The 12,885-nt window shown below is 49.2% G+C and overlaps 1 protein-coding gene across 1 annotated transcript in view; it reads right to left on the bottom strand.

Moving 5' to 3' along the window:
- Positions 1-460: 460 nt before the first annotated feature.
- Positions 461-12,885, bottom strand: part of WNT3A (Wnt family member 3A) — a 66,972-nt gene continuing 54,547 nt past the window's right edge. The window contains exons 3-4 of the mRNA XM_043464407.1: positions 9,245-9,510; positions 461-2,555 (exon numbers count right to left, since the gene is read on the bottom strand). Coding sequence (XP_043320342.1) covers positions 2,076-2,555; positions 9,245-9,510 — 746 coding nt within the window. The 3' untranslated portion in view covers positions 461-2,075. The remainder of the gene's footprint in view (positions 2,556-9,244; positions 9,511-12,885) is intronic.

Raw genomic sequence — 12,885 nt, 5'->3', positions numbered from 1 at the left:
TCTGCCCCCTGGGGCGGCCGTGGTGCCCTGCTTGCTGCATCACACATCCTCTGCAACAGGCAGGCCTCCTTCCCCGCTCTCTGCACTTTTCACAGGTCTGTCTCCCCCTTGACTTTGAGACCACTGACTGTTTCCTTCCTTCTTTGGAGTGGCCATCCTTCTTCCTTCCTCTGGAATTCTGGCCCTGGAGGCCACTACAGAGCCCCCAGGAGTCTCTGAGCTAAACATGCCCACCACCACCTCCCATCGTGGCCCCTCCCAGAGGGTCATGACCAATCCAGGTCCCATGTCTTGCTGACCCACCACCAAAAATCCAGCACAATCCACAGGCTTGTTTGGTTGTTTCTTCTTCTTCTTTGTTTTGTTTTTTGTTTGTTTTTACTTTCCCCATTGTTTGAAACTCACAAGCTATGACTAAAAGTTTCTTTCATAGAAAGAAAAGGAAAACAACAACAACACATCTGTTTGTCTAGCTCCTGTGTATGGTGGATATAGCAGCATCAGAAATAAAATTAAAACCCACAAATGCAAAATTGAAGGCAAAGGAAGGTCGTATTCCTAGTGGGGTGTGCAGGTCCCTCCATTGTCTTTCCCCCTGCCTGGAGAGGAGGCCTTCAGGGCCAGGCGCCAGGCAACAATTCACAGTACCAGAGGCGGAGGAGGAAAAGTCTTGGCAAGGCCGCACATGTTGGGCAGTTCCTATGGGCATTAGTTGAGGGGTCCATCGGCCTTGCTCATTCCCAGACAGGATAGATGAGTCAGATGTGATGAGGGCCAAGCCAAGTAGCCAACCGGAGACTCCGCAATGACCAGTGACAGGTAGGTCTGGTGTACCAAAGACATAGCAGCAGGACCTGGGGGTCAGTCCTGGCCACAAGGGGCTGGGGCAGAGACCACTCCTCTGGGCTCTTTGGGTCCTCTCTCTGTAGCACCAGTGTTGTATCATCCCCCGACTCCAAATCTCCCAAACAACCCAAGGTAAGCCTCTAAGCTAGGTTATAGAGCTGAGTAGGACCTGGGCAGCAGTGCAGCCCAGTGACTCTGGGCAGCCTTAGAGTCTAGGTCCCCTTCTTGCCTTTCCCTTACAGAGGACTGTGAATGAGGGAGCTGGAGAGAGGTGCTGATGCCAAGAGGCCAGCAACAGCAAGACTGGGACAGGAGGCTTTGCTCCTCTCCTGTGGATGAGATCGGGTGCATGTGGGAGCGTGAAGACAGGGAGGTGGGCAAACCAGGCTAGGACTCTATCAATGGCAAAGTCGAGGGCACAGCTGACCAGGCTGCGTGGTGCCTTGCTGGGGCCTGGATGACAGCAGAACACTGGGAAGAGGGCCCAGGTGTCTGATGCCCAGCACAAAGCAGCCAGGACAGAGTCAGGCCACACGTTCCAGGCCCTTCCTCAACCTTCTGCCACTGGGCCCTATCTCCTTGACCCAAACCCCAGCCATTCTTGCGGTTCTGCAGGGCCTGGTTGAGAGCGTTGGCAGGTATCTTTGAGGGAGGAATCCTTGGAGGATATACCTCGGACCTCAGTGGGAGGGGTAGGAGGACAAGATGTTCCCCACAGTCTCTCCACAGCTCATTCTGCCAGGAGATTCTGCTTTACACAGACGAGGTCGGGACGATGGAACCATGTGGTCTTCGAGGGCCAGTAATAGCAGGCTAAATCCCCGTCCCTGGAGCCCCAGCTCCAGAGAGGAGGACCCAGGAAGGGTCCTGGGTTTCACTGCAGGACGGGGAAGAACTCTATGCCACTCAGGAGCCTCAACCCTGTCCTGCTCGGACCCCGCCCCGCTCCAGGAGCTCTACCTCAAGCCCCGCCCCCGCCCCGCCCCACCCCGCCCCGCCAACGGAGGAGCTCTACCTCAGAGCCCCGCCTCCAGCCCCGCCCCGCCCACTGAGGAGCTGTACCTCAGAGCCCCGCCCCTGCCCCGCCCACGGAGGAGCTCTACCTCAGAGCCCCGCCCCGCCCCGCCCACGGAGGAGTTCTACCTCAGAGCCCCGCCTCCAGCCCCGCCCACTGGGGCCCCGCCCCCGCCAGGTGGAGCTCTAACCCGCGGGGCCGGTAGCGGCGCCCTCTACTTGCAGGTGTGCACGTCGTAGACGCGCGCGCACTCCTGGCAGCTCACGTAGCAGCACCAGTGGAAGACGCAGTGACACTTCTCCCTCCGCTGCTCGGTGCGCGCGTTGTGGCCGCGGCCGCAGCACAGCAGGTCGCAGCCGTCTATGCCGTGCGAGCTCACGTTGCAGGTGCGGTCCCGCGTGCCGAAAGATCCCGTCTCGGGGTTGGGCTCACAGAAGTTGGGTGAGGCCTCATAGTAGACCAGGTCGCGCTCTGTGGGCACCTTGAAATAAGTGTAGCGTGGCCGCAGGGTCTCCACCCAGCCGCGCGACTCGCGGTGCTTCTCCACCACCATCTCTGAGGCGCTGTCATACTTATCCTTGAGGAAGTCACCAATGGCGCGGAAGTCAGGCTGCGACCACCAGCAGGTCTTCACTTCACAGCTGCCCGAGAGCCCATGGCACTTGCACTTGAGGTGCATGTGACTGGCGATGGCCTACAGAAGCGGGCAAGCGGTGGAGTCAGGGCAGGCCCTCAACCTCCCCACCTCCCCAAAGGATGGCTGTGCTCTTTGCCTTAGTCTTCCTTCCACTCATCTGTCAAACAATCCCCCAACCTGCTCCATAAAGCTCTGGGACTCCCAGGCGGAGCAGACGCTCTCTCCCAATGCTACCCTTGATGTGGTTCCCTTGGCAGACCCAAGATCCCTGGAGGGCAGGGTCTGGGAAGCCCCCTCCTGGGCTGAGTCTACTTCTAGGCCATCTATGTTCAGTGAAGGAAAGAAGGGGCTGTAACATGTGACATGTAAGTCCAGGGGTGGAAAAGGGAAATGGTTCCTTCTAACTGAGGAAATCCAAGGTTTTGGTCTAGAGGAGATGCACATGGGCTGGGTGGCAAGCCTGGGGGCTGACCTGAGCATGAATAATGCAAGTGGCTTGAGCACAGTATCTTCAGGGCCCAGGAAACTGGGTTTATTGCATTGTAGGGAAGTGCTGAGAATTACATTCGGAGAAGGCAATGGAAACCCACTCCAGTATTCTTGCCTGGAAAATCCCACGGACGGAGGAGCCTGGTAGGCTGCAGTCCATGGGGAAGCTAAGAGTCGGACTCTACTGAGCGACTACCCTTTCACTTTTCACTTTCATGCATCAGAGAAGGAAATGGCAACCCACTCCAGTGTTCTTGCCTGGAGAATCCCAGGGATGGGGGAGCCTGGTGGGCTGCCGTCTATGGGGTCACACAGAGTCGGATATCACTGAAGCAACTTAGCAGCAGCAGCAGCTGAGAATTACATTATGTTTCTCCTGTGGGCATCCCAGCAGCAGGTTCTCTTCCCTTCTCTCTTTGGGGGAAGGAGTGGGGCTGGGGGTGAAAGGTCCTGTGAAATAGCCACCTGTGAGGTCGTGAGATGTGGCTGGTGGTCCAAACTGAGAAGTGCTGTTAAGGGCACACTACATTGCTGGGTCACACTAAATCCCCAGATTTCATAAGAGGATGTAAAATATCTCATTCAAAATTTTAATATTGATTGCATAACTGTCACGGTTATATATTGGTTATATTGGGCTCAATAAAATTTATTATTTAAAACAAATTTCACCTGTTTCCTTTTAAAATGTGGCTACTAGAAATTGATACATACTGTGTGGTTTTCATTACACTTCTATTGAACAGCACTGGTCTAAGACTTCAGGTGGGCTCCATGTCCAGGTGCTTCCTCCACCCTGTTCCCCTCTCCATGCTGTTTCTTCAACCCTTCATTCTCATCCTGGCACTTTTTTAGGGGCATCTGTAAATTACATTCCCACACCAAAATCCAGTTCTGTCTAATCTCCATTTTCTTCTCTTTCGTGACCAAGCTTTTCCAAAGAGGAGCTGACACTTTCCATCTCTGCCTCCTAAGTCTTTTGTTTTAGTTTTACTTTTGATCAAAGTTATATATGCATATACTTTAAAGAGTCCAAGAGTTCCTAAGACCTGTTAAGAAAAACAGGAGTTCTTCTCCCACACTCTCATTAACAGCACTTTCCTGACCTGCTAGGGGCAGCACCTTTCACCTCTGCACCTCTAATAAGATGCTTGTCTTGACCCAGGTTTAATCCTCAGGTCAGGAAGATCCCCTGGTGAAGGGAATGGCTACCTACTTCAGTATCCTTGCCTGGAGAATCCCACGGACAGAGGAACCTGGTGGGCTACAGTCCATGGGATTGCAAAGAGTTGGACACAACTGAGCGACTAACCCTTTCACTTGTTACTTCTTGATTTTTCAGTGTTTGGCCTTGTCTTATGGACCTATCATCATGGAGGTCCCATGGGGGGAACTTATGCCACAATTCTGATGCACAGTTTTTCCAAGCCCCCTCCCTACTCTAAAAACTACAGCATAGTTCCAGTTAGATCAAAATTTAGTGCTGACAGTGTTGAAAATGAAAGACGCTCAGTCATGTCTGATTCTTTGTGACCCCATGGACTATACAGTCCATGGAACTCTCCAGGCCAGAATACTGGAGTGGATAGCCTTTCCCTTCTCCAGGGGATCTTCCCAACCCAGGGATCAAACAGAGGTCTCCGGCATTGCAAGTGGATTCTTTACCAGCTGAGCCACCAGGGAACCTCAAGAATACTGCAGTGGGTAGCCTATCCCTTCTCCAGTGGATCTTCCCCACCCAGGAATCAAACTGGGGTCACCTGCATTGCAGGCAGATTCTTTACCAGATGAGCTACCAGGGAAGCTGACAGTGTTGGGGCTGTGTTAAATGTCATACTTAGTTGAGCCACATGATGTGATTGCTTTTCTTTTTCTACAAAATGTTTTGTTGTTGCTGTTTTTAATGTACTTACAGATTCAGTCTCATATACTCTCTAGTCATGTAAATATTCTCTTGAAGACTTTCAAACGCACCAGATGTTCCATGGATTTCATTTTCTTGGAGACATCTTTTTCAAAGCCCCTCTGGTAAATTTTGTGAAATGTGCATGTCTGCAAACAAATCTTTTCTACTTGAAAAGTTGAAAAGATGATTTAGCTTGGTATAAAAGTCTTGGCTTAAAATATTTCCCCCTTTCAGGATTCTGAAAGTATTGCTCTATTTTATTCTAGTTTTCATTGTTGTTCTTAGAAACACTGATGATATTTTGATTCCTGATCCTTTGCGTGAAATCAAATCTTTTTCTGGGAAGTTTGGAAGGATGTGTCATAGGCCGTGAATTTCACAATAAGTTTTCTTTAAAAAATTTTTTTAAATTATTTATTTATTTATTTATTTTACTTTTGGCTGTACTGGGTCTTCGTTGCTGTGAGTGGGGGCTACTCTTCATTGACGTGTGTGGACTTTTTCATTGTGGTGGCTTCTCCTGTTGCGGCTCACGGGTTCTAGAGTGCAGGCTTAGCTGTTGTGGCACATGGGCCTAGTTGTGCTGCATGTGGAATCTTACCAGACCAGGGATTGAACCCATGTCCCTTGCACTGGCAGGCGGACTCAACTACTGCGCCACCAAGGAAGCCCTCACAGTGAGTCTGGACATGGATCTTCCCCTTTCTTGTGCTGATCACTTACATGGCCTGTTTGGTCTGAACTTCTGGTCATCAGCTCTGGGAAACTTCTTTACCAAATTTCCTCATCTTCATGTTCATTGCTGTCTTTCTTGGACAGATCTGTATTTTCTATTCTTTCCTATTTTCCAGGTCTTTCTTCCTCTACTTTGTGGGAAGGCTGTCTCAACTGTCTTCCAACCTTTCTGCTGAGATTTTTGCTGTTCTATTTTAATTTCTAAGAGCCTCCTTTCCCCCTGAATATTCTTCTAAGTTAACAGTTTATTCCAGTTTTATGGATTCAAGGTATTAACTCTCTGGGGATAGTGATGGTTTTTTGAAGTTTTTGTCTCTCTTTATAATGTCTCTTTCCCATAAGTTTGGTTTTTGTTTATTTAATTTGGTCTTTATCTTTGTGGTTGTAGGAAGGCATCATGTTCAGTGATCCCTAACTACCTGCTATATTTAAAAGTGGGGCACCAAAAACTTATTGGAACCTCCTGTACACAGGAGAGACTCATGTACTTGGACCCTCACTGTAGAGTGACCTGGCCACATTGCTTTTAGGGGAAACCCCACATCAATATCTTCAAGTCTCTTCTCTTGGATTGGTCTGATTTTCAGGGGAGAGTCTTCCATTCTCCCAACTAGAGCATACAAGATTCACTGTGACACTAGAAGATTAAGAAGAGAAATGTGTATATAGACAGACTCCTTTCACTTGGGCAGCCTCACCCTCAGCAGTCCAGACATCTTCTGCTTTACCCTCATTAGGGAATAAGCCTCCAGGCTTCTTCATGGTGATGGAGGGGCGTTGTCTGGATGCAAGAGGTTGGACAGAAGAGCTGGTAGATTTAAAAGTGTTTTTAAAATAGATTTCAACCAACCTTTCTGTTTCCAAGCTCTATATCTATCTCTACTTCTCAAGATATCGGATACTAGAAATTCCTGGGTTGATTGCTTTAAAGCCAATCTAGTTTAAGAGTTTCTATTGGCTTAAGATTCAGCTTTCTTGACTGTACTGAGATGCTGCTTTTTGCTTTCAAAGTTTTATTGCCTTTGTCCCCTTTTCTGTTTTCCATGTTCTCTATAGTTTATTTATGTATCTTAAAATTAATTCATTGTCATTTTAGTGATGTTCTAGGAGACTGCAGACAAAAATCCTTTGTATTTAGTTTGTCATTTTTTTTTAACTGGAAGCTTCCATTCAATTTCCAGGTCTACAATTTCTTTGTGATTCTTTCCCAAATCTATTGTATTACATTTTAGCTTTGTGAACACAAGTAAGCATATTTTTTTCTCACGATCTGTGTCTAATAATTTCAGTATTCGACTCTTATTTCTGTTTTTGTTGTTGTTCTTGTTTCGCTTTGTTTTGTTTGGCTGGTTATCACTCATTATGTCACCAGCTCATTTAATAGGTTATATTTGATCATGTGTTGAACATTGTGTTTGAAAAATTGTTTGTAGAAAAAAAATCAGCCTATCATAAGGTTATCATTCTCCGAAAAGGATTTGTCTTCTTTTTCCAGGTGCGTGGGGATACCAGCAATTTGGGATCACCTTAATCCGGTTTTGAGATTTTGCTAGCCTGCACATGTGCACAAGGGCTTGTCTACTTCTGGTTTTCGTTTACTCCTCAGGATCCCGCCTAAACTGAGGAATTATTTCCCAGACACAGAACCTTTGATGGTCCCTTTTAGCTCGGTGAGGCTGCTGAAAGTGCAGCTCAGCATATATACTTTTTTCTCAGACCAGCAAATGACCCCTGGATAAAAGCTGCCCCCAGCCACCAGGCTTGGAGTCTATAGTTGCCTTCTGAACTTTGGACTGCTAATTCCTTACTATATGTTAGCTATTTGACACTTAACAATTATTTTTTTGGAAGTGTAGTATACATGCAACAGTTGATATGTCATAAGCATGAAATATGACCAAATTTCACAAATTACCAGCCTCAGAACACCAGCTCCTTGGAAACTCCCATCATGCTCTCGTCTAGTTGTTATCTTCTTTCCTGCCAGGGCATGTATTCCAACAGCATTTCCTTGATGACTACTGATATCGATCACCCTTTCACATATTCACACATATTGGTCATTTCTAGATTTTCTTTTGTGAAGTGGCTTTCCACTTTTTAGCCAACTTTCTATTGGGTCATCAGTCTTTTTCTTATTACTTTGTAGGTTTTTTTTTAATACTATAACTTTAATATACAGGTTGAGTATATATTGTGGATCTCTCCTCCTGTATGGATTGCCTTTTCAGTTTCATGGTGGTGTGGTTTTACAAATTTTAATACACTCTGCATTATCACATTTTTCTTTCATTATGAGTGCTTTTTTGGCCTGTTTAGGAAACTTTGCCCACTCCAAGGTCACAAAGATATTTTCTTATATTTTCTTCTAAACATTTTTTGTTTACTCTTTCCTATTTGGAAATGGGAAATTGATTTTTTAAAATATGGTGTGAAGTAGGGGTCAAGATTAATTCTTTACCATATTGATATCCAGTTGACTGTGCATACTTTATTGAAAAGACCATTTCCCCCTTTGCACTGCACTGTCTTCTTCCCTGTGATAAGTCAGGTAACTGTATCAGGGTATAAAGGGTGATTTTTACATTTCATCCTACATTTGTACTTTTGTACACTTTAGTCAGAAGATTAATGTGAGTCACCAAGTTCCCTGTTGTCTGTTGTTGGAAATTAAATGTTCACTCTTCAGCCCTCTGCAATGCCCCAGTTTCACTGGCCAAGATCAGAGCCAACTTTACGGGATATTTTTCAGCCCCTACACACATCACTTCCTATCAGCAGTTCCCCACTGACCCTCTAATCAAGTTCTTTTCAAAAAGGCTCACAAAGCCTTTTACAGCTTGGTCTCTGGCAGCCTTTCCATTCCCCGCATCTTTCTTTCTCTGTTCTCCATGTTCTGTCTGAACTAACTCCTGTGCATTCTTTCACTGTGGGTTACCCAGAGGCTCTCCTGGCTCCCCCTCATCTCACTTCAGTTCAGTTCAGTCGCTCAATCGTGACTCTTTGCGACCCCATGGACTGCAGCGCGCCAGGCTTCCCTGTCTGCAAATGATTCTGCTTGTCTCCACTCACCACCTCTGTCAGTAGAAGTCTTTTTTGAGACGCTAGTCTGGGTCTGACCTCTCCATATGCCCAGATCACCTTGTGTGTGTGTGTGTGTGTGTGTGTGTGTGTCTCTCCATATGCCCAGATCACCTTGTGTGTGTGTGTGTGTGTGTGTGTGCATTTGTTCATTGGAGAACTTACCACACTGCGTTGGAGCAGCCTATCTGTCTCCCTACTGGAATGTGCAGGAGCAGGCCTTTCTCCCGACCCTCCTTCCTTGGGACCCCAACGTCACAGGCAGACCCGCCATCGTGTGAGAATGCCCTAGACCTCGTGGAGCAACGGGACAGCCCTGTGTTTCAGACACTCCTGGGCAGGAAGTGAGCAGACCCCCAGTTTGGCCATCAGATACATCCCCCCCACGGCCCACCACCCTGCCTCCAGCGGGCCATACCCCTTAGGGGGCCAGAGCACACAGCCTGTTCAGAAAGCTGTTTCCCAGAGCCCCGCAGGGCTGTGGTCTCAGGGATTTCTGCTTCACCCCCAGGACTGAAGGGGGCCACAGACGTACCTGGCGCCCAGCCTCATTGTTGTGGCGGTTCATCGCGGAGCGAGCGTCTGGGCGGTTCTCCCGCGCATCTGCGAACTCCCGAGACACCATCCCGCCGAACTCGATGTCCTCGCTGCAGCCGCCCCACTTCCAGCCCTCACCGGGCGAGCCCTGATGGCGGCCGCTGCAGCCGCAGATGGCAGCGGAGCCCTCGGCGCAAGAGCGCGTCACCGCGAAGGCTACGCCGGCAGAGGCGATGGCGTGCACGAAGGCGGACTCCCGAGTAGCTGCGAAAAGAGATGACTTGCTTGGCAGGACCCGGCATAGCTGGGTGGGGCTGGCCGTGGGGGGCGTGGCTGCCTCTTGCCCTGGGCACCCACAGTGGGCGTGGGTAACCACGGCACAGTGATGGGGAGGCAGGGCTGCGGTGGGACAGGAGCGCGCGTCCCCAAGTAAGGACCCAAGGAGGGGAGAGAGCTTCCCCAAAGAAAGCAGACGGAGAGCTAAGGAGCCAAGGCAAGGTGCTGGACATCACTTGTCATGGAGAACCGCAGGGACGGTTGAAACTAGAAAGTCAGATCATAACCAGTGCTGGTGAGGATGTAGAGAAATCAGAACGCTGTAGACTGCTGGCTGGAAGGAACTGGTGCTTCCCGCTTGGAAATCGATCTGGCAACTTCTTGAAAACATATACCTACCCTATGACCTGGTCATTCGCCTCTAAGGTATTAACCCTGGAGAAAACCTGTGTTCATGTAAAGACCAGGAAGCAAATGTCACTGCAACTTTATTTGTAATAGTCCTAAACTGAGTTCTAAAATGTCTATCAACAGGTGAATGGATGAAAAATAGTGGCATAAGGTAAATAAGTCGTGGATTACAGATGGCAACTAGAATTAATATTGTATATTTGGAAGTTGTTAAGAACATAGATCTTAAAGTTCTCATCATAAGAAAAAGTCTTGTAACCACGTGGGGTAATGGATGTTAATTAAACTTATTGTGGTGATTACGTCACAGTGTGTACAAACACTGAATCATTATGTTGTAGTTGTAGTAGTAATAGTGTTAGTTACTCAGTCCTGTCCGACTCTTTGCAACCCCATGGACTGTAGCCCGCCAGGCTCCTCTGTCTATGGGATTTTCCAGACAAGAATACTGGGGTGGGTAGCCATTCCCTTGTCCAGGGGATCTTCCCGACTCGGGGATTGAATCAGGGTCTCCTGCATTGCAGGGGGATTCTTTATCATCTGAGCCTCCAGGGAAGCCCATCACTATTTTGTACACCCACAGTCTGAGCCCCCAGGGAATCCCGAAACTAATATAATGTTATATGTCAATTATATTTCAATTAAAACCTGTGGCATTTTTATGAAGTGGAATTCTACTCAGCATACCAGGAAAGACAGGATGGATGAATCTCAAAATAATTATGTGGATTGATTAAAAGGGAGACAAAAAGGCAGATACTCCTTCTAGTGTCCTCCTAACCCATGGTGGAGCCCTCCTGCCCAGATGTCCTTGTTGGAAGCTGCTAGCAGCCCTGCCCAGGGTGTGGCTCCTGGTTCACATGCTGCCCACATGTGCCTCTTTTACTGCCTGCACACCCTTCCCTTCTTCCACTTTAGACACTGGGTACTGAGAGGCCCAGCGGAAGGGCCACCTCTTCTGGAACCGTCTGAAGGTCAGTGCCTCCATGTGCACTTTGCCCTATGCTGGCCCCTCGTGTTTGGGTCTGGAACTGAATGCCCTCCAGGAGCTGGCAGACTGCCTCTGACCTGATATTGGAGCTGTTGGGCCCCTGAATGCTGCCTTCTCCTTCTACACATGGAGGAACTGAATCAGGGGATGTGGCATTTGTTTTTAGAAGGCGAGTGGGGGGTGGCTGAAGCTTAGGAAGAAAAAGCCAGTGGGGCTGAACTGGATCAGACAGGCATGTGAGGGAGTCAGCAGAGGCCTGCCTAGGAGAGGCCAGCTGCAGGGGGTTGCTGGGTGTGGGAGGCCTCACCTCAGCCTGGCAGACAGAACCCTAGAGGAGCAGGTCTCAAAGGACAGGCAGGAAGTCGGCAGAGGAAAAACAGGAGGCAGGGGTATTCTGCCTGGGGGCTCACAAAGTCAGCTCCCCAGGTGGGGAGGGGCTGGGCTGGCAGGACCAGAGGGAAATATAGGGCATGTGGGGGACAGCCTGGACTTTGTAGAGGCTGGATCCTCAGCCAGGCTTCCCCAGACGGTGTGAATGAATGCATCAATGCATCACGTCTCCTGAGTGTGTACAAACATTTCCTCAACGCGCCAAGCCATGATCTGCTCCAGGTGGAGGACCAGGTCCTGGGGGTACCCTGGGTCCTGTATGAACTGATAGAACTCACTCACTCCTCAAATCACCATTCCACACGTGTGTGGAGCACCTGCTGTTTGCCAAACCCTGCTGGAGAAATATCAGGGAGCAAGATAACTTTGTGGAGCTTACCCGCAGATTAGCAAGAATTTTAAAATCCCAGGTAAAAAAAAATTGCTATGGACTGAGGAGTGAGCTGGAGAGATAGAAGAACAGGACCAACCAGGGCCTTCTGTGTCTGGCAAGGGGTATGTGCCCCACTTTCTCCCTGAGCTCTTCTTGGGCAGAGGCCCCACCACAGGCCTGGACCGTGCAAGGGCTTGAAACAGCTACAGGAGAGTCATCCCAGGGGGCTGCTATCTCCTCACCCACATCAAAGCTCAGGAGGCTTTTTTCCTAGGAGGGGGATGGAGAGGGGGCTCCACCCTGGGGAGCAAGCAGAGGTTTGGAGTTGCGCCCCACACTTATTCCGACTGCATGGTCTTACCTGCTCCCAGGTTTGCAGCCAAGGATGTGTGTCCCAAAATTCAGGCAGCAGAGTCAGGGAAGTGGTAAGATAGGGTTCCAGCCAGCAGTGTGCACACACTCAGACTCTGCCACACAGGTTTGTACACATCCACACACACCTGCCACTTAGAAAAGCACATTTACTCTTATACTAGGAACACACAGAGTGGGACATGTCTGAGAAAGTGCCCCAGGCACCAGCCTCTTGATAGCTGCAAGGCTCCACCCTGCTTTTGGTGACTTTTTTTCTATGGATTTGTCAGCACTTCTGCAAGGTCCTCTGCAGGCCACAGCCAACCTATGTACTCCCCATGTTTTCCCCAGAGCAGGCCTGGACACCTGCTTCTTTCTGGAAACTCCCAGGTGGCAAGCACCCAGTCACAAACCCAGAAAGGGACTCCCCATTTCTCCTCCATCAGCCTCCCACTGACAGCTTGGTTGGGATCTACCCAAGTCTGAAGGCTGCTCTGGCCTCCTGAAATGGCCGTGGCCCATCTTGCCTTTCCTGGTTCTCAACTGTGAGTCCAGACCTCAGAATCTCCAACTTGCACCAGAAGTTGCACCTAGTTGGGACAACTGCCTCTAGCTTCCAGCTCCCTACCCCCCATCCACACACAGAGACACTCTCACCTCTCATACCCACATATGCATGCACACACAGACATACACATATATGCACACACTCACACAAGTATGCACATCCCCCTATACATACTGTAGGAGGAACGCTTTGTCCAGAGCCCATCTGGCCCTGCCAAGCCCCTTCTCTAGTCCTTGCCACTGTGTCCTTGCTTGACTCACACACAGGCTGACTCTG

The sequence above is a fragment of the Cervus canadensis genome, chromosome 4 (genome assembly GCF_019320065.1).
Source record: "Cervus canadensis isolate Bull #8, Minnesota chromosome 4, ASM1932006v1, whole genome shotgun sequence".
NCBI classification, from domain to species: Eukaryota; Metazoa; Chordata; class Mammalia; order Artiodactyla; family Cervidae; genus Cervus; species Cervus canadensis.
The sequence above is the reverse complement of the archived record's forward strand: the minus strand, read 5'-3'. Positions and strand labels throughout refer to the sequence as shown.